Source organism: Balaenoptera musculus, chromosome 1, assembly GCF_009873245.2.
Source record: "Balaenoptera musculus isolate JJ_BM4_2016_0621 chromosome 1, mBalMus1.pri.v3, whole genome shotgun sequence".
NCBI lineage: Eukaryota > Metazoa > Chordata > Mammalia > Artiodactyla > Balaenopteridae > Balaenoptera > Balaenoptera musculus.
The window spans coordinates 14,915,163-14,941,857 of record NC_045785.1 but is presented as its reverse complement, the minus strand read 5'-3'; the positions used below and the strand labels follow the sequence as shown (position 1 = coordinate 14,941,857).

Sequence of the window (26,695 nt, the reverse complement as noted above, 5' to 3'; positions counted from 1 at the left end):
CCTCTCTCTTCCTGTCTGTCTGGAAGGTCCAATCAACTTCAAGTTTCAGTCCACGTCCTCTCCTCCTCTGCCAGGCCATCCTAAGGAGACTTAGTTGCTCCTTCTCCTTTGCTGTCACTACACTTTGTCTACACTCCTCCTCGTCCAGTGTCAAAAAGAGTTTGTGTGTCTGTCTTTGCTTCAGACTCTAAGCTCCTTAAAGGGGCCTGTGTCTTGTCTCTCATCCATTTATCTCTGCTGCCTATAACCGTGCTCAGCTCACGGCAGATGCTCAATCAACATTTAAAGGGACAAGTGGGATCCAGTTCCACCCATCCTAATTTTATATAAAGAGAGAGAAATAAGATCTGAAAGACTGAGCTCTGAGATTCTGCACATTTTTAGAAGAAATTGCTACAATACTACTTTTGTGTCTAGCCTCCCTGGTTCAAGTGAAACCAAAGGGATAAATTCACAGAGGGGCATGAGTAGTGGCCCTTTTGTCCTCAGACTTCAGCTGCTATGTGAAGATGAAATCAACCCCAAACATGGCCTTCTGGCCAGCTGTGTGAGCCACGAGCTCTCCCCAGCCCCCAGGACAAAGCCCCCAGTGCTGAGGCCCAGACGGTGCCAAGCTCCTTGAAGCTGTGGGGAACCATGACATCAACGGAGTGAGCCACTGACAGACACAGTGAGGTTCCGTACCTGCCAAGACAGCCCACTAGCTGACCTCAGCGCAGCAGACACAGCTGAGACGTGCCCAGCCAGGTCCAATGATGAGAACATAGGGTTTTAAAGAACGGCCAGAGCAAGCGAGGATCCTCAAGGCATTTGTCATCTTCTTCGGACAACGCAGCAGCACTCTCCAAGCTCCGATTTATGAGGTGGAAGCAGCTCTGAAACTACACGTTAAGGGGCGAGTGGGGAGGAATGCACAACGGCTCTGGTTCCAGGAAGGCTCTAAAGAGAGGCTGGGACCAGGCGGTTACAGCTGCTGGCAGTCCAAATATTCTTTTCCTACTGCTCAGAGACCAAAGGCAAAGAAACACAGGCAATGCACTGGGCTGCCTATTTTTGTTTAATTTATTTCTTTTAAGACCACCTCCTTGCAATTTACAGAGAGAAAATACAAAACAAGAAACAGACTTGGTTTCAAATACATAAACAGTGTGCTGGAGTTTAAAGCATTACTGATAACATTGTTACAGAAGAGTGTCAGCTTACTCCAGGGCACTTCAGTATTCCTGAGGAATAAACATGATTTCTCTTTCCCTCCCACCGGGATGTTCTCAGATGTAAGTCACTGCTCCTGCTCCTGTAAAGTAAGGACACTCAGGTTAGAACTGTGCACACAGCATTCTGACAACCCTCTCTAACTTGCTGCCGCAGGTCAAACTGAGGACCAACGGGCCCCAAGCCTTACCACTCTGTTTGCTTTAAATCTGCCTCACAAGAGGACTGTATCGTTCCAGCCCAGGTTCTTCAGAGTGGCTCCTCAGTCTTTGAGGGGGGAAAACAGAAAAGGAACGGAACAGGGCTGAACAGGCGGTACCTGGATAACCACATTCCCAAAACCCATCAAAGGGACGGACCCCAGGTGAGTGGAGAGAGCGCGGCTCTGGAATCAAATGGCCTACTAATGACAGGAACTTCGGCAAGTTTCTTAACCTCAGTAAAATTTGGCTTTCTCAAAGATGAAGCACCTAGGATGGTCCACAGGTCATAGCAGGCACTCAGCAAGCAATTACCATGATATGACTACACTGAAAAAGCCCCAAGTTGGGATTTTGTTCCTCTTTTCAGGGAATGGAGGATGACGACATCAAGGCACAGACTCCAGTTCAGATAAAGTTACAAGGCCATTTTGGAGCAGTACACACAAGGCTGTAAATACTGTAACAGTATTTTCCACAGTAACTCCCAGCCATTAAATACATCCACATATAATCACCCCGAGCCATTATCCATGACAACTCAGTTTGGAACAATGAAAACATTTCAAACAATTAAAAGACCTGAAGCTCCTCTCCCTGTTCCTTTATGTTCTCCTCTAACTTCAGCCGTGGTGCCAAGAGAGCGAGGCGCCAGGGAGCAGTGGAAACCGCCGGTCGTCAGCGCTGATGCCACGCAGCTGCGCCTCCGCTCACTCGCGCTGTCCCTCTGATTGCCTCACCCTGGCTCCGGCGCAGGGGTGGGTCATGGCCACGGAGGGCCTGGGAGATGCCTGCCAGGCTTTCCCGCTGGCCGACTCCCCGGCTCCCAGTCCTCGCCCCAGGCCCGCACAGGCTGGTCAGGAGGCAGCTGACCGTCTGAGCACGTTCTCAGACAGAGGCGACCGAGCTGTGGTGGCACACTGTCATTTAAGATTCGGTCACCCTTGTGGCTACAGCTTTTGACCAGAACTGGGACACTCATCTGTACCTCCTTTTCTGCCCTACTTGTTATTATGGTGGAACAATGAACGAGTCAATCACCCTTTCTTAGTTGGCCTCAATTATAATAACCAACATTTCTATTTATATATATATATATAGCACCTCATAGCTTAAAAACATTTTCACATTTAATCCTCACAACAACCCTGTAGGCAGAAATTACTACCCTCATTTTACAGACAAAACAATCTCAGAAGTGAAAAACTCAAGAGCACATAGAAAGCAAGTGATGGACCAGGACTCACATCTGGGTGTCCTGGCTTCTGTGCTCTTTCCACTGGCCCCCTGCTGCTGCCCAGATCACAGTGATTCTAGCTCCAGGGTAACCAAGAAAGTAGATGATTCTACACATCCAGAGACTGTGAAGCTCTTCATGAAGCTTGTGTTGCTATAAAGGTCATGCCTTAATAAGCCTGAGGCCATAGGCACATCTAATAAGATACACAATTTATTTCATTCATTTATTTTACATTTATTTGAGCACCTACTTTGTTCCAGGCCCTGGGGATACAAAAATAAATAGCACCTCTGTCCAAGGGCTGCTACACACAAAAACTTTAGGAACCGTGCTACCTCCTTCCTCTTGAGGCATGTGTTACACTTTTTCATCCTGTCTGCATCATTAAAAACCCATCTGTAGACAAGGACTTCGGCAGAATCATGTGGGACTCACAGTCAAGAACCTGCCCTCTTCAGTAGAAAGCAGAATAACGGCTGAGTTCAGAAGTCTTTAGGTTTAGCTTGAATGTGTGTGAGATGTTTACAGGGCACTCTGAGATCTCGAACAAAAGTGCTGCCTATAGATATCAGATATTTAATACGGATCTACTTTACCCTAATGATAAACGCTGAGCACTTAGGATCTCAGTGGTGCCACAGTGACATGACAGTGTATTTATCAATTATATGCACTCTAAAGAATTCTTCGGGGACTCGGGAGAAAGAAAGAGAAATATCAATTCTGTACATACTTTGACATATTTTCCATGTAGAAGATATGGAGCCTGGAAATCATGCTGACAGTTGGAGTAGGCCATTCCCAACCCCATTCCAGAACCAAAGGCTAATGGCCACATTCTTCCTGGTGAGCAGAAAAGGAAAATCCCAATAGGGAACCATTAAGAGAAAATAAAGCTTTTCTCCAGCTTAAATACATTTGCTTAGGGTTCAATAAATACTCAACATGCATCATACTGTTGACTATAATATGCCATACACTTCTGTCAGCGTTTAATCACCAGCCAAAAAATGGGAAAGGGGGCTCTATTAAGTACCCATGCTGCTAGATTTGAGGTATTAATAAGTGGTACAATATGAAAACAGTAGACACAGTTGAACCTCTTAACTTTTCTATGTCAGTTCTAACCATTTGCTCATTTTAACTAATTCTTAAACTTAGAAATAAAACCACCTTTTGGTAAGGTCTTTGAATTTTTAAAATATGTAAGAATTTCTGGAACCTCCCTGGTGGCGCAGTGGTTAAGAATCTGCCTGCCAATGCAGGGGACATGGGTTCGAGCCCTGGTCCGGGAAAATCCCACGTGCCTCGGAGCAACTAAGCCCGTGAGCCACAACTACTGAGCCCACGTGCTGCAACTACTGAAGCCCGCGCGCCTAGAGCCTGTGCTCCACAACAAGGGAAGCCACCGCAATGAGAAGCCCGCGCACCGCAACGAAGAGCAGCCCCCCGCCCCCGCTGCAACTAGAGAAGGCCCACGCACAGCAACGAAGACCCAACGCAGCCAAAAAGAAATAAATTTATTTTTTTTTAAATAGAATTTCACCAATATTTACATATTTTGATTCTAGTAAGTCATGAGGTTTTCTTAAGCCAATGCCATGATTATTTCACATCAGCACTATGTGTTAATTATAATTCTCTAGTTGTGTATTCCCCACCAGTTCTTCATGGAAAGAGGTCAAAGTGACCCCTTTGGCTTCTATTCAATATCCAAACTGCAGAAGTTCTTCCACAAAATGAAAGGGACATTTCCTGCCCTTTGCTTAGGAGAATTTTTGGCCAAAAAGCATGGGTATTTCTGGTCTACTTTTTTACTACCAGCAGGACTCTCGTTTTCAAGTTCCTTTAGAAACAATTATAATTAATTAGAATTATCTGAGAGTGTAGATTTGGCCAAATGACTCACTGGCATAAAGTACAGGCTTTTTTAAATGAAGATATCAGGCACCGTGACTCAATGCCCAGGGGGAATTCTGGAGATGCCCAACCCATTTTGACCTCTTTCGAGTCCACGGTCTTTGTCTAGCTCACTTTACAGAGGCCTCTACCTAAACCCACAAATGGATGGACTGGCAGCCACATAGCCATGCCTTCCGGAAGCGTCCCTGCCATGTGCACCTATACACTAAACATTATGTTGTAAAGGTAGGAAGAGTCACACTTACTTTTAAAGAAGGTAAGTGAGAAAACAAGTCCTAATCCAAAACCAGTACCTACAAAGAGGGAGGAAAAACATGTTAAATATCTTAATAGTAATGACAAAAACAAAACGAACATTTCATAAATGTGAACACTTATAAAACAGATTTTTTAATTTGGTAGAGAGATGATTTTCTCATTTCTAACCTTCCTTCCTGTTTTCAGAGGCTTTATCTATGCCTTTGGTCCCTTTGCCCCAATAGGGGATGAGAACTTTCTTCACCATTCTGTCTAAACAAGTCTTAGGGGTGGGGGAACAAACCAGGAGACAGTTCCCGAGTACAGGCTCTCTGCGCTGCTTGCGAATAGCGTCCAGCACCTTGGGCTCTCCCACCCACCTTCCGCAGGGGTGCCACAGCCAGCACATCAGGTAAACAATGTCAGCAGGAAGCTCCCCTTGTCGTTTCAGCACTTTGAGTGATGGCTACTTTTTGAGGAAGATGGAAAGGAGTGATCCAGAACAGTTGCCAAAGGTTGTCACAAGTCAAACACAAGTCAGAGTGTCCAGACAGAGGGAAAGCACTTTCTCAAATGTGAAGATTAATCCCCTCTCCTCATTTTATTCACAGGGCATTTTTAACCACTATCTTTCAAAATAAAAGAACAAATGCAAGCCTGTTTTAATGATCTGGTAGAAAAAAAAATTTTTAATACCTAATTTTAAATCAAACTTCATAGGAACGTAAGCTTGGGGTTAAAAAAAAAACAAAAAAAGGTTAAATTCTCATTTTGACCAATATTTCTCAAATCTTGGTCACTGCTACAGTCATAATTTTTGCTAATGCGTACTTCATCTGCACACTTATTTTCTTTGAAAAAACCATCAATGTATGTATTTAATTATATAAATTCAACCTCAACTTAAATAATATTAGTATAATCATAGATTTGACTGCTAGCTATATTTTTTTCATAAGGTGTGTTAAAATGAATGTAGAACCATTAAAATAAAAACATTTACCTGTGGTACTACTTTAGGGAAAAAAATCATCTCACATACTGTAGAGATACATGTCCCAAACTTTGAGATAAACTTATTTTTCCATTATCCAAAAAGTAAGTTATACATGCCAACGAAGACAGCTAAGATCTGATTTTTTCCCCCAGACTTGACAGATTAATTGTTTTCAGACTTTTCAGAGTATTCTGATGCTCTTTACTAAGTGTCTGCTCCATGGTCCAACAGAGACCCCGACCAACCTCTTTACAATTAAGCACCACATTAAAGTCCCAATTCTCACTTGCCTTAATGGTTTTCGAATACGTGCTGTTGAAATTCCAAGAGCTTCTTTCTTGTCTAACCATGAATTTAGGCTACTGCAGTGTGAACATTCAAAGTACTCCTCAGTCAGCAAACCTGACCTTTCTGCTCCAAACACAGAGAACTTCGTCTTGAGCAAACAAGCTAATCCACACCTTTTTTGCTTCACCTATGCAACAATCCAGCTGATGCTGGCCTGAAGAAAGTGTTTATGCTATCAACCAGAATGATTTCTGATAATTTTCTCTTACAGTCTATAGGTGGCCATGATGTGTATTTCCTTCCTATGACTATATCCTATACAAATATGAATTTTAATGAAAAATCATTACTTTGTACTGTCCAATAGACCCTGCATTAGGTACTGGCGCCCAACTTTAAAATGCAACATTTGAAGATCACTCATGTCATCCTAATTTCCATGTAATTTAATAAAATGATGGAAAACTCGTCAGTTTACAGACCACAATAGTTAACCTATTCAAGGCTGATATAAAAAGAAGGAAAAGGAACAAACATCAGTACTTCCCATGAGTACCCAACATTCCCTCCCTATTCTACCAAAAAAAAAAAAAAAATCTTTTAAACCAAACAACACCCTGATATGGTATTACCCCCCAGTTTCCAGACGCAGAAAATAACTTGCTCAAGGACATGCTCAGTTAGTGGAAGAACAATGAACTGGGCCCAAGTCTGCCAGACTCCAAAGCCACTATACCCACTATGTCCTGACACTGGATTCCCCTACAACTTCAACCCCTAAACAATCACTACCTCCAAGGGAAATTGGAGTGTCAAGATTTCTACTGCCAATGAAGTAGGATACAGCCAAAAACCAAATTGTGCTTCCTATGCAACAGCCCAGAACGCTAGGCAACCAGGGTAGTAACAAGTCTGCACAAGGCCAGATGGGCTTGTTCCGATTCATTCCCAGACTAATCCTACAGCACATGTCACAGACACAATTCTACCTGGTAGGTGTGATTCAAGAACTTCACGGAAATGGCAACTATCACGATCGATAGTCCTCAGCAAGAATCTGCTGTTGCTTGGTTTATAAAATGGCACAGGGTTCAATTTCAAAGCAACTTGCCTCACCCCCTTGCAGCTGGAAGATGAGTAAGACAGTAAATTGGTACTAGAAAATGAGGTAAAGAATTTGGACTGGCCTACAGATTTCAAACCAGGCAATGGGATGGGGAGTTAGGCCAGTAAAAACATAATGGCTTACAATCAGAGCTTTTGGTCTTCTCCATCTGGAAGGCAATTTTTTGGCAAACAAATCAAAAGCCCAAAAGGAAAATATTTCAGCATTTTTCTTGTCCCTCTGATTCCATTCCTGTCTCTCCTATTTTCCCCCAAGGAAAGAAAGCTCTCTGATGCTCAACTTTTCCTAACAGTAGACCAAGAACGATGCTAAACCCACTGCTACCAGTATCACTCAACCACAAAGAGGAGAAATGCTTCAACATCAACCAGTACAGAGCAGAAAATCTTCCCTCTCTAGACTTCATTTAAGTTCAGGTATATGCCTGACCGACCAGTTTTGCTCTGATTAAAGGCACTTACCTGCAAGTATAAATATGAGATCAAAATTACAGTTCAGACTAGCCCAAAGACAGAGTGTACTCTACGGTCTTAGTTAAATTGGGCTGCTACATCTTCAATTCCTATGAGACTTTTCTTCTCCATTTCTATATTTTTAAGACACAAAATATCAAGTCTGTCCTCTTCAGAAAAAATAATATGGAAAATGATGTTTAAATGCCAACGTGTTACTTTAAGTTAGCTACCTCGGTTATTTAAGAGATAAACAGTGGTGGAACTGCTGATGAGTTTTACAGGTTCAAGTTCTCACATGCTCAATTTTCTTTTAAAAGGCAACATGTTGCTTCAAAGAAAGTCCCACCTGATTAGGGGACAGCAACTCTGCAGCTGTTTCCACTAAAGATTGGCACCTCTAGGCCAGGTTTAAACTTCATAACAATAAAACATGAAAGGTTTGTCTTACAATGAAAACAAACCAACATGGAAAAGAGAAGAGTTTTTCTCTGCCTTTGGCCACTTTTTTTTGTTGTTGCATGACAAGTTCTCTTAGAAGAAAAAGCCAAAGGAAAAAGTACAAAGCATTTTTCACCTTCCCTGGAAGCAAATATTTAACTATGAATAAAATTTATATAACTCTGCCTCCCCTTTTAAGCCTGTTCTTTTGGCCCACGATGTCTGGAATGACAAATAACCCTAAAGTAAAGAAATGCCTGATTGTAGGTACACATCTTCCTAATGGCAAAGTCCACCAAGGCAGGTGGGGAGCAAGGCAAAAAAACCAAAAAAACAACAAAAAAAAAAACCCACCCCATAACAGAGAAGCCTTATGGAATTGACATTAGGCGGGGAGCCCATGCTCTGAAACCATTTCTTCTGGAGAGGAAAAAGAATTGGCACAAATTCTTTCAAAAAGAAATTACTCTGAATCAAGCTAACCCTGCACTTTAGGGCATGCTTAGTGCCCAAAAGGACATCATAAAACCAGCTAGTAGATAAACACACATTTTTAGAAAGAAGCAATTCCTTAACAATTCATCTGATACTATTTTAGTAACAAAACAACAGAGAACTTGCTCCACTAACTACATAAAAAACACTGCCTCATCACATCCCCAAGTGGATTTTATAACAAATTTAAAAGAATAACAACCAACAGCAGGATACCAGTGTATACCCTAAGCCACACTTTGTGTGGGGGTGGGCGGAACTATGCTGATGGCCATCACTGTGACATATGGACCACTTCTAGTTAATCAATGCAACTTTTAGAAAAGTCTTTGCTCTTACCATGCCATATATCACAAAGCTTGACTTCACTGAAATTATTGAGAAAGCAAACATAATCAGCAAGAATTAAGAAGCAGGCTACATAATCTGACTGCAGTCCTGGGGTAGAAATGTACTTTGAATTTTTGGGGGGGCCGCGCCGGATGACAGGCAGGATCTTAGTTCCCCGAACAGGGATCAAACCCGGGCCCCTGCAGTGGAAGCGCAGAGTCTTAACCACTGGATTGCCAGCGAAGTCCCAGAAGTGTACTTTGGATATCAGTCCCTAAGCAGAACAAGTTGGAGCAATAAAGGTTCCTGTGGAATCAACTTTGTAGAAGTTGCAATTGCCAATGGACTTACAACTGAGGAAGAATAACTCATTGTTGGGAGAGGCATAAAAAAATCCTTAGAAAGTCACTTAGAAAACATTTCGGGCTTCCCTGGTGGCGCAGTGGTTGAGAGTCTGCCTGCCAATGCAGGGGACACGGGTTCGAGCCCTGGTCTGGGAGGATCCCACATGCCGCGGAGCAGCTGGGCCCGTGAGCCACAATTACTGAGCCTGCGCGTCTGGAGCCTGTGCTCCGCAACAAGAGAGGCCGCGATGGTGAGAGGCCCGTGCACCATGATGAAGAGTGGCCCCCGCTTGCCACAACTGGAGAGAGCCCTCGCACAGAAACGAAGACCCAACACAGCCATAAATAAATAAATAAATAAATAAATAAATAAATTAATTAATTAAAAAAAAACATTTCTACGAAAGATTGATCACAGGGGAAAGAAGACCATAGACCCACTTTATTTATCAATAATTGATCATATAATTAAGATCTCACTCCAGCTTATAGTTAACATTTTAAACAAAGCTCCTAAATTCATAAGTCTAATGTATAGTTATCAATGCTAAATTTTCATCTGCATCTAAAAATTAAAATTGCAAAGCAACTCCATTTTAATTTGTATAATATAACAAGATGTATGAGCAAAAACTTAACTACCATATTCAACTGGCAGTTTATGAATATGAGAAACTACAGGAATTACAAGCAAGTTTTCAAGATCCTAGAAGCCATGGGCCAAACAACTTTATTCTTGAATGTCTGAAAGAAAAGATACAGCTTCCAAAAAATGAGAGATTTACTCTCCCACTGAGTGGGATGGCAAGAGCACCGATGCTGTCACGAGACAGGCCCAGTTCAGACCACTGGGCCATCCTCACCAGCCAGCTCTCTGACCTTAGGTCAGTGCTTTAACCTCGCCCGCCCTCAGCGTGCTCATCTGTAGAGTGAAAACCATCTCCTAGGGCTGCTGTATTAGGAAAATGTAAAGGTATCTGCAGTGTCTGACACAGACTTCAATAAATAGTAGTAAGTTCTGCTACCTTTCTAAACAAACTCAAAAGATGTCAAAACTGTAAGGTAATAGTTAAATCCTCTATTAAAACACAACTCCCTGGCTTGCGGAGGATCACACTGTGGGTGAACCAGAGCTGAAAATCAGAATCTATTTTTCCCACTCTTTGCATAGTTGACTTTATTTCATAGGCATTAGCAACTGTTTATAGAAATACATCAGGTTTTGTTACATGATTTTTTAAAAATAGGAGATTCCTTCAGACTCACTGCTGAACTAGAACATTTTGCTTTAAAATATAATAAAGATTTTCCTAGAGCTGTCTTGTGTTTAATAAAGCTATATTTATGCTTTGAACATGGATTAATATCAAACTGGCCTATTTAGAATGGGTGTGCTTTCCTGTTCAATCAAGTTTCTATCAACACTATTACAATCATCAAATGCATTTGTTGTGACAGACAAACAAGAACGTGCTTTTATAGAAAAGTACCCTTGGGACTGAGTTTGGTGAGAATTACATTTCCAAGAAACATTCCTGGTTTATGAAAGATGCTCAGGGCCCAATTTATGAGGGGAAAAAAAATAGTTTTAAGTCAACTCCAAACTGTGTTACTTAATCCTTTGAGGCAAAGACAGATTGTCCCAGGTGTCCATGTGTAAATGCCAAGTCATGTGAATTAACCAAGAAAGTGTGCCAGACCAAAGGCCCAGAGATGGTAAATGTGGTCTGTGTTAATCAGCTTCTCACAAGTCAACATTGCTGCAGGGTATGTAGGAAATAGACTAAGAAGGTGGCTATTTTACAAGACCTTAACCTTCCCGTTGCCTATCGGACTAGACAGAGGCTGAAACATCTGTAGGAATTTCTCCGGGGGACTTCAAATACCAGGATTCTGATCAGAACAAGTAAAGCAGTCAGCAGAAAGCAGTAAAGATAGGGAAGGTAAATGTGGAAGTCATTACTGGTGTGCTCTGCTTGAAGAAAAGCCAAACTCACAAAAAGGGTCCTTTTAAATGAGTGCATATAGCACATAATCTAGCTTTCAGAGTTCTGACAGTCGTACAACTTTCCAAGAATGCAAAAAAGAAACATGGCTGTACACATTTTACTAAAATATAGTTAGTTAATTCACATGTGGGCATAGTATGTAGGAAAATGTGAAGACGCTCTTTAGATTAATTATTAAAGGGACATTGAAAAAATGCAGAATTACTAAGTTTCAATAAACACAATAAAAGATGCCATGTGTTACATTTATGGGGGTGAGGGTGATTTGGAGGTACTAACATTTATAGAGTGGCAGGCACTGTACTAACGTTTCTATATATTATTTCATTTGATCTACAGAACCACCTATGAGGTATACTATGATCTTGTCTTACAGAAGAGGAAACAATGTAAAGGGGTTAAGTGACTTACCCAAGTACACACAACTAAAAAGGGGAATTCAAACCCAAGCTGTCTGACTCCAAAATCATGGCTCTTCCCTACTCGCAGAGATAAACCTCAGGGAGAGGTCAGGAGAGCAGCAGGGAGACTAGTCTATTGTTACATGACACAAAGTGTTTTTCTGGATTTTCTGGACTGTAGTGCTCTGCATGGGTAATTTATGACTATGTGACTCTTCAATCCCTCAAGAAAACAACAGAAACCACAGATGTTTGACTTATCAAGAGTGATAACAAAACCCTGAAATGACTTAGAATCAATGAGAAACAGTCAACAAGTCAAGCTGGGATGTACCTCCCTCTGTGCACTGGCTGGAGATAAAATGAATTCAAACTGTTCAAAAGGGACAGTTGAACAGTATTCAACTGGTATTTTCCAGCAAGTCCCTTCCCTCTCAATACCTCCAGCCCCTCCTCATCAATATCAGTAACTGGATTCTCATCTTTGTGAAAGTAAATATAAGAATCAGGGATTCATTATATCCTATGTATACATCATTATAGCTATTACGTTGTTGCCTATTCCTGATTCAAATGAAAAATCAATGGAGAAACAAGAACCAATGGTTTCTTTTCCTTATACATTTACTTGATCTATATTTATTAGCATTTATTAAGTAGAAGGCACTGGGGATAAATTTCTTTCCTCTTGGAGCACATCACTAGAGTATGTAGTGTTTATTCTTCAAAGAGTGAGAAATGTTACCCAGTGGTTACACTTCAGTTATAGGGTTATGTTTACTTGGGGGTAACATAGGTTAAACATGATTGAGAATACTGATTACGTTACTTACTAGTGGTATGTCTCAGTCCCTGGACAAATTATATACCTTCTCTAGGGGTCAGTTTCTTCGTATAGAAAAATAGGAATACTAATATTGCCTATCCCTGACTGGGGAATAGCAAGGATGAAACAATATAAAATGTGTAAAAAGCTTGGAAAAACAGTGCATTGCACACAGTAATTGTAATTGCCTTCTTTTCCCACAAAAAGCATTTCAAGAACAAATATTTACTGAGCACTGAAGGGCAAGAGTACTGGGTTCAACAAGGGTCAGAAATAAATAAGACAGTCTCTTCCCTGGGGAGCTTGGGATCAAGAAGGAATAACAAGTCAGGTATCCAGAAAACTGAACAAAAGCAGATCCTTGGTGCCGGGAGAGGGTCAGTGTTCTGGTGGTCGACAGGAAGGTGGGAACACATTTAGCAGAGTTTTTGTTTTTGTTTTTTTTAATCTTCAAGAAAGAAGTGGCATTTGAGTTGTCTTAAATGGTAGACTTTTAACAGCCAGAGTTGGGGAAGGGGGGTGGCGCGCCCCACCCAGCAGGCGCAGAGAAGCAGGGCTTGTGCAGGGAAATGGGAGCGGGGGCGGTCTAGGCGTGTCCCTGAGAGCAGGAGACAAGGCTAGAAAGGGACGGGGGCCTCTGAAGGCACCAGAAGCTGGACCAAGCAGTCTGCACAGCACTTAATTCAGGAGGCAGGGGCTTCCCTGAAGACTTTTTAGAAAGGCATAACATGACTGAAGCTGTGCTTTAAGAAGATTCATCTGACTAAGGTGTGTAGGATTACTTGGAAAAGAAGAGACATTTTGCTGGCAGAATTTACAGGACTTAAGAACTGATTAAGTGTGTGTATGTGTATCTGGGGTTTTGAGGGGGTGCAGTGGGGAAGAAAATGCTGAGAACTTCTACCTGGATAATTATAAAAACATTGGTGCTGGGGCTTCCCTGGTGGCACAGTGGTTAAGAATCCGCCTCCCAATGCAGGAGACACAGGTTCGAGCCCTGGTCCAGGAAGATCCCAATGCCGCAGAGCAACTAAGCCCGTGCGCCACAACTACTGAGCCTGCACTCTAGAGCCTGCGAGCCACAACCACTGAGCCCGTGCACCTACAGCACGTAGTCCACAACAAGAGAGGCCACTGCAATGAGAAGACTGTGCACCACAACGAAGAGTAGCCCCCGCTTGCCGCAACTAGAAAGCCCGCACACAGCAACAAAGACCCAACGCAGCCATAAATAAATAAATAAATAAATAAATAAATAAATAAAACATTGGTGCTATTTAAAAGTCATCAAATAACCTTTTAATACCAAATTCCCTTAACAAATCTAAAATATAACTTGATTTATACAAATGCAACATCTACAATGTTTTCATGAACACCAAATAACATCACATAAAGTGAAGAGCATTTGCTAAGCACTAATGCTTCAGGATTAAATTACCTCGTTACATCTTCACAATAAACTTCTCTTATTAGCCCCATTTTATAGACCAAGAAACTGAGACACAGAAAGGTTAAGTAACTTGCCTCAGGTCACATGTCTGGGATTTGAACCCAGGCAGTCTGACTCCAGAGGCCTCGTCTTTGGTCACCATGTTAACCCTGCCACCAGTGTGGCCTCCTCACAGATATACAAAGTTATTATAATCAACCTGACTTACCAAAGGAAACGAAATACCTTCCAAAATTCATCCTAGCCAACACTATGTGTGGGCATTTCCTTCATTACACAAACTGAGCACCCACTGTGTGCCAAGCACTATGCTAGGCCCCAGGAAATAAGGTCCCGCACTCAGTAAGTTCATGATTTAGTGTTAGAGCCTACTGATAATTAGAAACTCAAAGTACAAGGAACAATGACAGAAACAGGATGTGCTCGAGGCACTGAGAAGGGTACCCAAACCATCCTGGAGGGTTAGAGAAGGGAGTGGGAGAGAAGGTGACGAGAGAAATGGACTACGAGGAGCTCCCGGTTACTAAGTTACCAAGTGTGCGGCGGGAGACAAAGCAAGACAGTCCTTTATGGCAAACTAAGGATCTTGGCCTCTATTACAAGCAGTAGGGAAGCAGTGGCAGAAATTAAGCAGGGAAACAACATATCAGATGTGTACTTTACAACAGCCCACTCACAGCAATGAGGACAGATTTGAAGAAGGCTCCATCAAAGATGGAGACACCAGTTAGGAGAACGCCATTGCAGTAGGCCAGGTGGGAGCTAGGTCCAGACTTCTGATTCTCCCTTCTCTGCTATCTGACTGCAAAATGTGACCCTACATACTTTGGTCTCTCCTCAACACCACACTCCCCCCACCCCCTGCCTTTGTGTACTCCATGCCTAGCAGAAATGAGAGACGGTACTAAAGGTAAGCAGGACAGGTTAAAGCACGACTCTGACCAGGGATTAGGAATTTCTGAGGAGAGGGAGTGACCACACTTTATGATGATTCTTAGATAAGGGATCCTTAGGTAAAGATATAGTCATGGACAGAGATGCAGAGATGGAAAAGGGGGTCAAATATTTTAAAAATATACCAATGGTTTTGCATTTAAGGTAGTATTGGTGCAAATGGTGACTATCCCAGACCAGCATTCACAAAAGTGTGGGAATGGCTTGCCTGAATTTCGGGGACCTCCGTGAGCAAGAAACTTTTTCTTTGCTGTTCAAATCTGGCTCTCAGGCTTCCCTGGTGGTGCCGTGGTTAAGAGTCCGCCTGCCAATGGAGGGGACACGGGTTCAAGCCCTGGTCCGGGATGATCCCACACGCCGCGGAACAACTAAGCCTATGCGCCACAACTACTGAGCCTGCGCTCTAGAGCCCGCGAGCCACAACTACTTAAGCCCGCACACCTGAAGCCCGTGCTCCGCAACCAGAGAAGCCACCGCAATGAGAAGCCCATGCACCGCAACAAAGAATAGCCCCCACTCGCCGCAACTAAAGAAAGCCCGTGCACAGCAACGAAAACCCAGCACACCCAAAAATAAATAAAATAAATAAATTTTTAAAATTAATTAATTAATTAAATTTAAATGTCTTCTTAAAAATCTGGCTCTCATAAGGTGCCCAAGACTATGAGGTTTAGGAAACAGCACCCAGCTGACTTTCTATTATAGTAGTATTCTACAGTCATTCTTTTTTTGTTTTTTTAAATTTATTTATTTATTTATTTTTGGCTGCATTGGGTCTTCATTGCTGTGCGCGGGCTTTCTCTAGTTGCGGCGAGCGGGGGCTACTCTTGGTTGCGGTGTGCAGGCTTCTCATTGTGGTGGCTTCTCTTGTTGTGGAGCACAGGCTCCAAGCGCGCGAGCTTCAGTAGTTGTGGCTCGCGGGCTCTAGAGCACAGGCTCAGTAGTTGAGGCGCACGGGCTTAGTTGCTCTGCGGCATGTGGGATCTTCCAGGACCAGGGATCGAACCCGTGTCCCCTGCATTGGCAGGCGGATTCTTAATCACTGTGCCACCAGGGAAGCCTACAGTCTTTCTTAAAGGCATAAGTACTCTACAAAGCCCCATAAATAAACCTCTCCAAATCACTGGGCTTGCATACATTAAGAAACCAAAAATTTAGTTCTCATACACTGAGTGAAGAAAAAAAAATTCTTCCTAAAGATAAGCCATGTGCTGAAATACAATGAACTTCAAGTTGCAGTTGGAACAAGGGGAAAAAAGCTGTGATTTTTTTTCAATGGTCACAGCCAATCTCTTCCGGGAAAACATAAGATTAGTAGCATTTATACTAATGTCAAGACAACATAAGATTAGAGCAGTAATGTGCTGTATTTTTGCTTCTAATCAGATGGGGATATTATAAGCTCACATACAGGCTTATGCTGAAATGGTTAAAAAAAAAAGAATTCCTACAACTCATGGACTTCAATGTAGTCATCTGAAATGATGCCAAGAAACTAGCAGCTTTCTTAGGACTACCTTCCTAGTAAAAAGTGAATTATGTTGCTCAAATCATTTGTTTCAGTTAATCATTTAAAATCTATCAAAAAGGAATTCTGAGTAGTTTATATGTGCAGGTTGTGACAAACAATCAGAAACATTTGTTTCTAACATTTGTCAAGATAAAGTAGGTCTACAGATCCATCAACAATTATGTCAGAGTGTTATAATAATTACAAATTATCCTAAGCATTCTAATGCAGGTTTAGGTTGGATAAACAAAACATAAGTAAAAGCAATGGATTTCAATTCCTCCCATATACACGGTTAACTATTAATCAAATTCTACCTGAAGATATACACAATTGAAGCAACTTGGTGGTGGGTCTCTATTATTTTAAACAAGCACCTGGGCCACACTGCGATCTGTCCCCCCATCTGCCCTCTCTCCCAGACACATCTCACTTGTACCATTTTTCTAAACGGCTCCCCATCCTCCATTAATATTGACCATATTTTCATATCCCATATTCTTCCAAAATGTTATTCTAAGTGGTACCCCCCCCCTTTTTTTAAATATGGAATGCTTCACAAATGTGTGTGTCATCCTTGCTCGGGGGCCATGCTAACCTTCTCTGTATCATTCCAATTTTTTTTAGTATATGTGCTGCCGAAGTGAGCTCACCTCTTTATCCTTTATTTCTTGTTCCTATCATGCTTTCTAAAAAGCATTTCAGGGACTTCCCTGGTGGTCCAGTGGTTAAGAATCCGCCTTCCAATGCAGGGGATGCGGGTTCAATCCCTGGTCAGGGAACTAAGATCCCATCATGCCGCAGGGCAACTAAGCTCACGTGCCACAACTAGAGAGCCCATGTGCCGCAACTACAGAGCCCACATGCTCTGGAGCCCGTGCCACAAAACTAGAGAGAAGTCCTCGCACCGCAACGAAAGATCCCAAGTGCCCCAACTAAGACACGATGCAGCCAAAAATAAATAAATAAATAAATTTAAAAATAAATAAATAAAAAGCATTTCAAATTCACTTTCTCCACTTCTTTTAAAAATGACAAGTTAAATTGTTAATAATCATTATCTAGATTCCAATGGACTTTCACTTTAAGTAGTACAGTTCTTTTTTTTTTTTTAACAAGTATGTATTTAGTCAAAAAAAAAAAAGACCTAAAAATTATAAGCTATGCTTTCTTTAAAGTCATTCTAGGGAATTCCCTGGTGGTCCAGTGGTTAGGACTCCGTGATTTCACTGCTGAGGGTGCGGGTTCAATCTCTGGTCAGGGAACTAGGATCCCAGAAGCCGTGCGGTGTGGCCAAATTTAAAAAAAAAAAAAGTCATTCTAATTATTCTGTTTGTTCCTTTTTCTTTTTTTGTCCACTTCATTTCCCATTATGTTTGTTGCTGAAAGAGTCTGTGTGTGCAGATGTACACATGTATGAATATTCGACCCTGTGTTGGGTGAGTGTAGTCTGGCAGGGCTGTGGCAGGGGAGTCGTAAAGAATGAGAAGTCTAGAGAAGTTACATTTGTCACGGGCAAGATTTACCAACCTTGACTGCTGACATTTGGGGCTGGTATTCCTTTGTCGTGGATGCTGTCGTTTCAGCGGCATCCCTGTCCGCGACCCACCAGATGTCAGTACCCCCACTCCCCCATCCCCCAGTATGGCAACCATACATGGCACCAAACATTGCCACATGTCCCTGGGGGTGAGGGGGTACTTCACCCCCAGTCTAGGGGTTTACAGTTTATAAAATACTTTCACAACCATTAGGTTATTACCTAATCCTGGGCTTCATCAAAACCATGTAGGGATTAGCATCCCAAATTTACAGAAGAGGAAACTGAGGCTCAAAGAAGCCAAAGACTGTCCCAAGCTCACTCAGCTCAAGGCCCACTCTTTCTTTTTTGGCTGCACCGTGCCAAATGGTACACGACCAGGGATTGAACCTGGGCCACAGCAGTCAAAGCACTGAGTCCCAACCACTAGACCACCAGGGAATTCCCAAGGCCGACTCTTCTTTCAATGTCCCACACACTGCTTTTCCAGCTGAAGGAGGTTAACACTGCAGGCCCTCAGTTTCCTCACCCTTACAGTGAGAGGCTGGACACAATTCCCTTCCTTCTTCCTCTTCTTTCTTTCAAAGCAGAAAGCCTTTCTTCCAGAGAAATCTTCTGTGAAAGCCCAGCACATTCAAAAGATAAAACTAAGCTGCTATTTGAGGAGTCCAAGTAGCATCCAGGCCCTACCCTCCTGAACCCTGTACTTGTCCCCCCCCCCCCAGATGGGCCCCACAAACTCTAGGGCTCTATAGACCACATTTTGAAAACATGATAAATAAACTCCCCTGTTTGTTGTAACATATAAGTTATATGATTCTAGATAGCCATTTCTCAGTTAGAAATGGTCTCTAGCTGAAATAGGAAGCAAACACATTCAATAGAAATGTTATCTTAAACCAAGGTCCAAACTACGTTACTGACTGGTCAGTGGTAGGAGAATGGAGAGAGTGTGTGTTTGTGTGCCCCAAGTGTGTGGGACCCCAGTGACTGGGTAAATCCAGGAGGAGTTGTAAAGCAGCAGTCTCGTGGACAAATCTGTCCAATATCCAGAACAGAAACAGGTTCCAAACAAATCACTCTATAGGAACAGACCCTGGGAAACACATCTCAAATTCTCCAGACATCATTTTTCCAATCTGTTAAATGAAAGAGTTGAAATCACTGTTATCAGTCTTTTTTCCCTCCAAAGCATTCAAATTATTTTTCCAAATAAAATCTTATGCAGAAAATATATAAATACAACAGATCAAAGTAGAGTTGCTCTGTTCGGGCAGGGGGAGGCGACTGTGCTGAAAGCCTGACTAGAAATCCATTTGCTCGGCCTTCCCTTTCTGCTCTGTACCTAGCCCCCCTCCGCCAGTGGCAACCACTAGGGTACTTTGGAAGACATTTAAAAACCACTAGACCAAATGAATCCCTAAGGCTCCTTCCAGCTCTAATAATCTATCATTCTGTAAGTCTATGTATTCATGGAAGTTATTCAACTGGGGCCAAACAAGGAAAGCAACAATGGGACATCACGTCCACCAAAGGCAAATCCCATTAACCTGTCAATCAATGAAAAACTTCATTAATAGTTACCAGTGTAATTTCAAAGTTAGTGAAAAGCTTATTTAAACTAACCTATTAAATAACAAAACTAGACTTAACATATTTATTTAAAGATTATTCATAGTCCTCAACTGTAGGAACCAAGTGAACTCAGTAAATAATTTTTTGAACAGAAATTGTTCTCATGTTTATTTCCTTACATCATAAAAAGAGCAAAGTTAATGATCCTCCCCACCAAGCATCATTATCATTCCAAGAAGTAATTTGGATTAAGTTTATTGTTTATCATTCCATTTATATAAGTAGGATCGTTTATCACACATGATGTTCTAAAATTTGCTTTTCTCACTTTATGATTATCAAGGACACCTTTCAAGGACATATATATAAGACTTTTTGTGAACATATGTTTTCATTTCTCCTGAGTAAATAAATACCCAGGAGTAGAATGAATAGATGGTATGTTTAACTTTATAAGAAACTACCAGTTTTACAAAACGATTGTGCCATTATACTTCCCCAACAACAGTGTACAAGAATTCCAGTTGCTCCACATCCTAGAAAACTTTAATGTTGTCAGTCTTTTAAACTATTTTAATGGGTGTATAGGGGTATCTCATTATGATTTTAATTTGCATTTCCCCAACGCCCATTGATGTTAACATCTTTTCATGTTCTTATTTGCCATTAGTATAACTTCTTTTGCAATGAATCTTTTCAAACATTTAACCAATTTTCTCAGATGGATTGTCTTCTTATGATGAAATTTTAAAATTCTTTATTCTGGAAACAAGTCCTTTATCAGATATATGTATTGCAAATATTCTCTCCCATTCTGTGGCTTGCCTTTTTTTGTTCTCTTAATGGTGTCTTTCAAAGAGCAAGTTTTACATTTTGATCAAATCCAGCATATCAATTTTTTTCTTTGTGATTTTGCTTTCTGTGACCTAAGAAATCTTTTCTTTTTTAAGGACTCTTTTTGAACTCAAGGTCACAAAGATTTTTCTCCTATGCTTTCTTTTAGAAATATTTAGTTTTAGCTTTTACATGTCTGTGATTCTTCAAGTTAATTTTTATATGTGATAATGAGGTTCATTTTTTTTCTCTCTATGGATACCCAGTTATTCTAGCACAATTTCTTGAAAAGATTTTCCTTTCCCCATTAAACTGTCTTGGCATCTTTGTCAAAAATGAATTAACAATATATTTATGGGTCTATTTCTAGACACTAGCCAATCTCACCGATTTATACGTGTATCCCTTCTCCAACACCACACTGTCTTGTTTACTGAAGCTTTACAGTAAGTCTTGAAATCAGGTAATGTTAGTCTTCCAACTTTGTTTTTCTTTTAAAAAATCGCTTTGGGGACTTCCCTGGCAGTTCAGTGGTTAAGACTCCGCGCTTCCACTGCAGGGGGCAGGGGTTCGATCCCTGGTTGGGGAACTAAGATCCCGCATGCCTCAGGGCACAGCCAAAACAAACAAAAAAAAAATCACTTTGTTTTGGATTGTTTACATTTTCATGTGGATTTTTAAATGAACTTCTCAGTTTCTACAAGTATCTTTGAGCATTATTTTTCTTGCTGAAAAAGAGATAATATAAACTTCCTCACTGAATTGCTAGGAGAGTAAAAAAGGGATAATATATTAGTGTGCCAAAAATATGGTGGCACATAACAGGTATTCAATTAATGTTAACTTCCTCTCTCTTTCCCTCTCTTGGCCTTTAAATAAACAGGATCCAACCTAGCAATGCCCTAACATTTCAATAGTGGGTCAATGGCCGTGGTAAAAATATTACCACACCAAACGACTTTTATAAGTAAATATTTGTATTTTCCCTTGGATTCAACACTGAAATGCACTTGCCAGAAAAAGCAATTCAGCACATTTACTAATAAACTGTTTCAGGCCACATTTTAGGAAAGCATAAAACCACAGCCAGAACAAAAATTTAAATATGTTTTCAAGTTCCATATAGTGCCTAATTACATTATTCTACAATACTAACAGAAAATTCTCCTCTAGGAAGATCACAATGTTCCATTATTCATATTGCTGCCGCAAATGGAAAAAGGATTTCTGCTCCCAAACATTGTTTATAAATACATATAACAAACAAAATATGGCTACTAATTCAACAATTAACATGTACTAATTTGAAACCCAAACCTATAAACAACCAAAAACCTTTGAAGTATTTTAGTTTACCCTAATTGATATCACTCCATGAAATGGAGAGGTATCAGTTTGCAAACACAGGCTACCAAAAGGCACTTTTTGGTGAGCCACCAATACTTTGTGGTAACCCATATTTATCAGATGAACTGATACTTAAAGAAAAACAGTAATTTGCTTTCTTTTTGCATGACTATTCAATGGCCTCTTTCAGTATAGTATTTTTTTTTGAATTTTTGAATTTTATTTATTTTTTATACAGCAGGTTCTTACTAGTTATCTATTTTATACATATTAGTGTATACATGTCAATCCCAATCTCCCAATTCATCCCACCACCACCACCACACCCCCGCCACCTTCCCCACGTGGTGTCCATACATTTGTTCTCTACATCTGTGTCTCTATTTCTGCCCTGCAAACCGGTTCATCTGTACCATTTTTCTAGGTTCCACATATATGCGTTAATATACGATATTTGTTTTTCTCTTTCTGACTTACTTCACTCTGTATGACAGTCTCTAGATCCATCCACGCCTCTACAAATGACCCAATTTCATTCCTTTTTATGGTTGAGCAATATTCCACTGTATATATGTACCACATCTTTATCCATTCGTCTGTCGATGGGCATTTAGGCTGCTTCCATGACCTGGCTATTGTAAACAGTGCTGCAATGAACATTGAGGTGCATGTGTCTGTTTTGTTTTGCTTGTTTGTTTGTTTTATTTTTGGCTGCGTTGGGTCTTCGTTGCTGCGCGCGGGCTTTCTCTAGTTGCAGCGAGTGGGGGCTCCTCTTAGTTGTGGTGCGTGGGCTTCTCATTGCAGTGGCTTCTCTTGTTGCGGAGCACGGGCTCTAGGCGCGCGGGCTTCAGTAGTTGTGGCACGTGGGCTCAGTAGTTGTGGCTCACGGGCTCCAGAGCGCAGGCTCAGCAGTTGTGGTGCACGGGCTTAGTTGCTCCGTGGCATGTGGGATCTTCCCAGACCAGGGATCGAACCTATGTCCCTTGCATTGGCAGGCGGATTCTTAACCACTGTGCCACCAGGGAAGTCCCGCATATGCCTTTTTTTTTTCTTAACATCTTTATTGGAGTATAATTGCTTCACAATGGTGTGTTAGTTTCTGCTTTATAACAAAGTAAATCAGTTATACATATACATATGTTCCCCTATCTCTTCACTCTTGCGTCTCCCTCCCTCCCACCCTCCCTATCCCACCCCTCTAGGTGGTCACAAACCACCGAGCTGATCTCCCTGTGCTACCGCATGTGCCTTTTTGAATTATGGTTTTCTCTGGGTATATGCCCAGTAGTGGGATTGCTGGGTCATATGGTAATTCTATTTTTAGTTTTTTAAGGAACCTCCATACTGTTCTCCATAGTGGCTGTATCAGTTTACAGTCCGACCAACAGTACAAGAGGATTCCCTTTTCTCCACACCCTCTCCAGCATTTGTTGTTTGTAGATTTTCTGATGATGACCATTCTAACTGGTGTGAGGTGATACCTCACTGTAGTTTTGATTTGCATTTCTCTAATAATTAGTGATGTTGAGCAGTTGAGCAGCTTTTCACGTGCTTCTTGGCCATCTATATGTCTTCTTTGAGAAATGTCTATTTAGGTCTTCTGCCCATTTTTTGATTGGGTTGTTTTTTTTTTAATATTGAGCTGCTTGAGCTGTTTATATATTTTGGAGATTAATCCTTCGTCCATTGATTCGTTTGCAAATATTTTCTCCCATTCTGAGGGTTGCCTTTTCGTCTTGTTTGTAGTTTCCTTTGCTTTGCAAAAGCTTTTAAGTTTCATCAGGTCCCATTTGTGTTTATTTTTGTTTTTATTTCCATTACTATAGGAGATGGATCAAAAAAGATCTTGCTGTGATTTACATCAAAGAGTGTTCTTCCTATGTTTTTCTCTAAGAGTTTTATAGTGTCTTGTCTTACATTTAGGTCTCTAATCCATTTTGAGTTTATTTTTGTGTATGGTGTTAGAGAGTGTTCTAATTTCATTCTTTTACATGTAGCTGTCCAGTTTTCCCAGCACCACTCATTGAAGAGACTGTCTTTTCTCCGTTGTATATCCTTGCCTCCTTTGTTATAGATTAGTTGACCAGTATAGTATTATTTTAAAATTAAAATGGTCTTAAACAATCAATTTAACTACACGTAATTGATTAGCGGATGAATACACAAAACCTGCTGGTTAATTCTAAGGTAGGTCAGCTGCTAAATCATTTACTGTCCTACTTTCTTAGCAAGGAAGGAACAAGGCCAAACCCTTTCTCTTCATGAAGATGAATGCATGGCAAAGCATTAACTTTCATCTCTGTTGACTGAGCTGCATATACCCAGTGACAAATCTCAAGACATAACAGAAATTAATAAACTGCAAAATGTTACTTGGGCTCCCCTCCTGCCTCTCCTACTTGTCAACCGCAATTCCACTCTCCATTTATGTAGGTTTGACATCACCCTGACGACTCCTGCTCGTGAGCCTGCATTTCAAGTTCTGTAAACATTACTGCTGTACTGTCACCATTACATCCGTCTCCATTCCACTCCTTCTGCCCCCATCTTAGTTCTGGGTTCCTCTAACCTGATCATTTCACTTATGACATGACTTTGCAATAATATACTAATACATCCCTTGCCCTCATTCTGGCCCTTTCCAATTCATTCTCATAATACTTCAGGGATCTTTCTGAAATCAGACATTCAACCACGTCACTCTTCAGCTTAACATTTAATGGTTTTTCTCAATGCTACACAAAGAGCCATACAATCCAGTAATCCCACTCCTAGGAACATACCCAAGAGAAATGAAAACATATGTCCATATAAAAACTGGTATACTTGGTCACAGCAGCATTATTCATAATAGCGAAAAAGTGTAAACAACCTCAATGTCCATCAACTGATAAATGGATAAACAAAATGTGGTATACCCATACCATAGAATATTATTTGCTACCAGATGTCAATACTATCCAAAGGGATCTACAGATTCGATGCAATCCCTATCAAAATCCTATGATATTTTCTGCAGAAATATAAAACCCATCCTAAAATTCATATGGAATCTCAAGGGACCCTGAATAGCTAAAATAATCTTGAAAAAGAACAAACCAAGAGACACATTTCCTGATTTCAAAACTTACTACAGGGCTTCCCTGGTGGCGCAGTGGTTGAGAATCTGCCTGCTAATGCAGGGGACACGGGTTCGAGCCCTGGTCTGGGAAGATCCCACATGCCACGGAGCAGCTGGGCCCGTGAACCACAACTACTGAGCCTGCGCGTCTGGAGCCTGTGCCCCACAACGGGAGGGGCCGCGATAGTGAAAGGCCCGCACACTGCGATGAAGAGCGGTCCCCGCACCGCGATGAAGAGTGGCCCCCACTTGCCGTAACTGGAGAAAGCCCTCGCACGAACCGAAGACCCAACACAGCCAAAAATAAATAAATAAATAAATAAAGTAGCTATTAAAAAAAAAAAAAAAAAAACTTACTACAAAGCTACAGTTATCAAAACAATGTAGTACTGGGAATTCCCTGGTGGTCCAGTGGTTAGAACTCAGAGCTTTCACTGCAGTGGGCCCGGGTTCAACCCCTGGTCAGGGAACTAAGATCTCTCAAAACGCACGGCACGGTCAAAAAAAAAAAAAAAAAAAAAAACAGTGTAGTACTGGCATAAAGACAGACAGATAGACCAATGGAATAGACAGCCCAGAAATAAACCCTTGCATATATGGTCAAATGGTTTTTGACAAGGGTGCCAAGACCATTCAGTGGGGAAAGGCCTGTGTTTTCAACAAATGGTTCTGGGAAAACTGGATATCCACATGCAAAAAAAATGAAATCAGACTCTCCTTATCTGGCACCATATACAAAAATTAACTGAATACAGCTCAAAAACCTGTAAGACTCTAAGAGGAAACATAGGGCAAAAACATCATCACATTGGATTTGGCAATGATTTCTTGGATATGAAATCATACAAATACATATATCGGTCTCTGCCTCCAGTTCCTGGCAGAGAGCTCTTAAATCCCTTAGAACTTCCTGGGTGACAGGCGTGTCTTTTACTCTAATGAGGCGACTCTTGATGGGCTCCTGCATGGCTTCAGGATGAGGGCTGATCACCAGAAAGACCAAGTCATGCTTGGAATTTCCAGCCTCATCCCCCATCCTCCAAGAAGGGGAGAGGGGCTGGAGACTGAGCTAATGATTAATCATGCCTTCATGATGAAGCTTTCAAAAAATCCCAAAAGTATGGGGTTCTGAGAGCTTCCAGGATGGTGAACAAATCTACATGCCAGGAGGGCAACATGCCAGGAGGGAGGTGCACCCCACCTCCACAGAAACAGAAGCTCCTGGCTTGGGACCCTTCAGGACCTCACCAAATGTATCTCTTCATCTGGCTGTTCATTCAGATTCTTTGGTATCCTTGGTAATAAACTGGTAATCTACTAAACAAACTGTTTTCCCGAGCTCTGTGAGCCATTCTAACAAATTATTGAACCCTAAGAGGGAATCATGGGAACCTCTGATTCATAGCCAGTCAGTCAGAAGCGTAGGTAACAATCTGGACTTCTGATTGGCATCTGAAGTGAGAGTCTTAGGGGACTAAGCCCTTAACTCATAGGGTCTGTGCTATCCTGTTATTGTCAGAATTGAATTGTGCAATGGAGCACCCAGCTGGTGTCAGAGAATATCTTGGTGTGGAAAGCCAACACATCTGCCATCAGAAGTACTGTCAGTATGAGAGTAGATGAGAAACGAGATGTTTGCTGCTCAGACACCAAAAGCACAGTCAACAAAAGAAAAAATTGACAAACTGGACTTCATAAAAATTTTTTAATTTTTGCACCAAAAGATAATACCAGCAGAGCAAAAAGGTATCCCACATACATGGGAGAAAATATTTGCAAATCACAGATCCGATAAAGGATTAATATCAAGAATATATAGAGATGGGACTTCCCTTGTGGC

General features: G+C 41.4%; 1 protein-coding gene and 1 non-coding gene across 2 annotated transcripts in view; both read right to left on the bottom strand.

Moving 5' to 3' along the window:
• Positions 1 to 1,029: 1,029 nt before the first annotated feature.
• The window catches only part of MICOS10 (mitochondrial contact site and cristae organizing system subunit 10), a 36,034-nt gene continuing 10,368 nt past the window's right edge, over positions 1,030 to 26,695 (bottom strand). The window contains exons 2-4 of the mRNA XM_036826235.1: positions 4,821 to 4,868; positions 3,386 to 3,495; positions 1,030 to 1,294 (exon numbers count right to left, since the gene is read on the bottom strand). Of these exons, the coding sequence (XP_036682130.1) occupies positions 1,280 to 1,294; positions 3,386 to 3,495; positions 4,821 to 4,868 (173 nt within the window). The 3' untranslated portion in view covers positions 1,030 to 1,279. The remainder of the gene's footprint in view (positions 1,295 to 3,385; positions 3,496 to 4,820; positions 4,869 to 26,695) is intronic.
• Positions 16,979 to 17,089, bottom strand: LOC118887077. Its single transcript, XR_005017881.1, has one exon. It is a non-coding gene; the product is annotated as a U6 spliceosomal RNA (small nuclear RNA).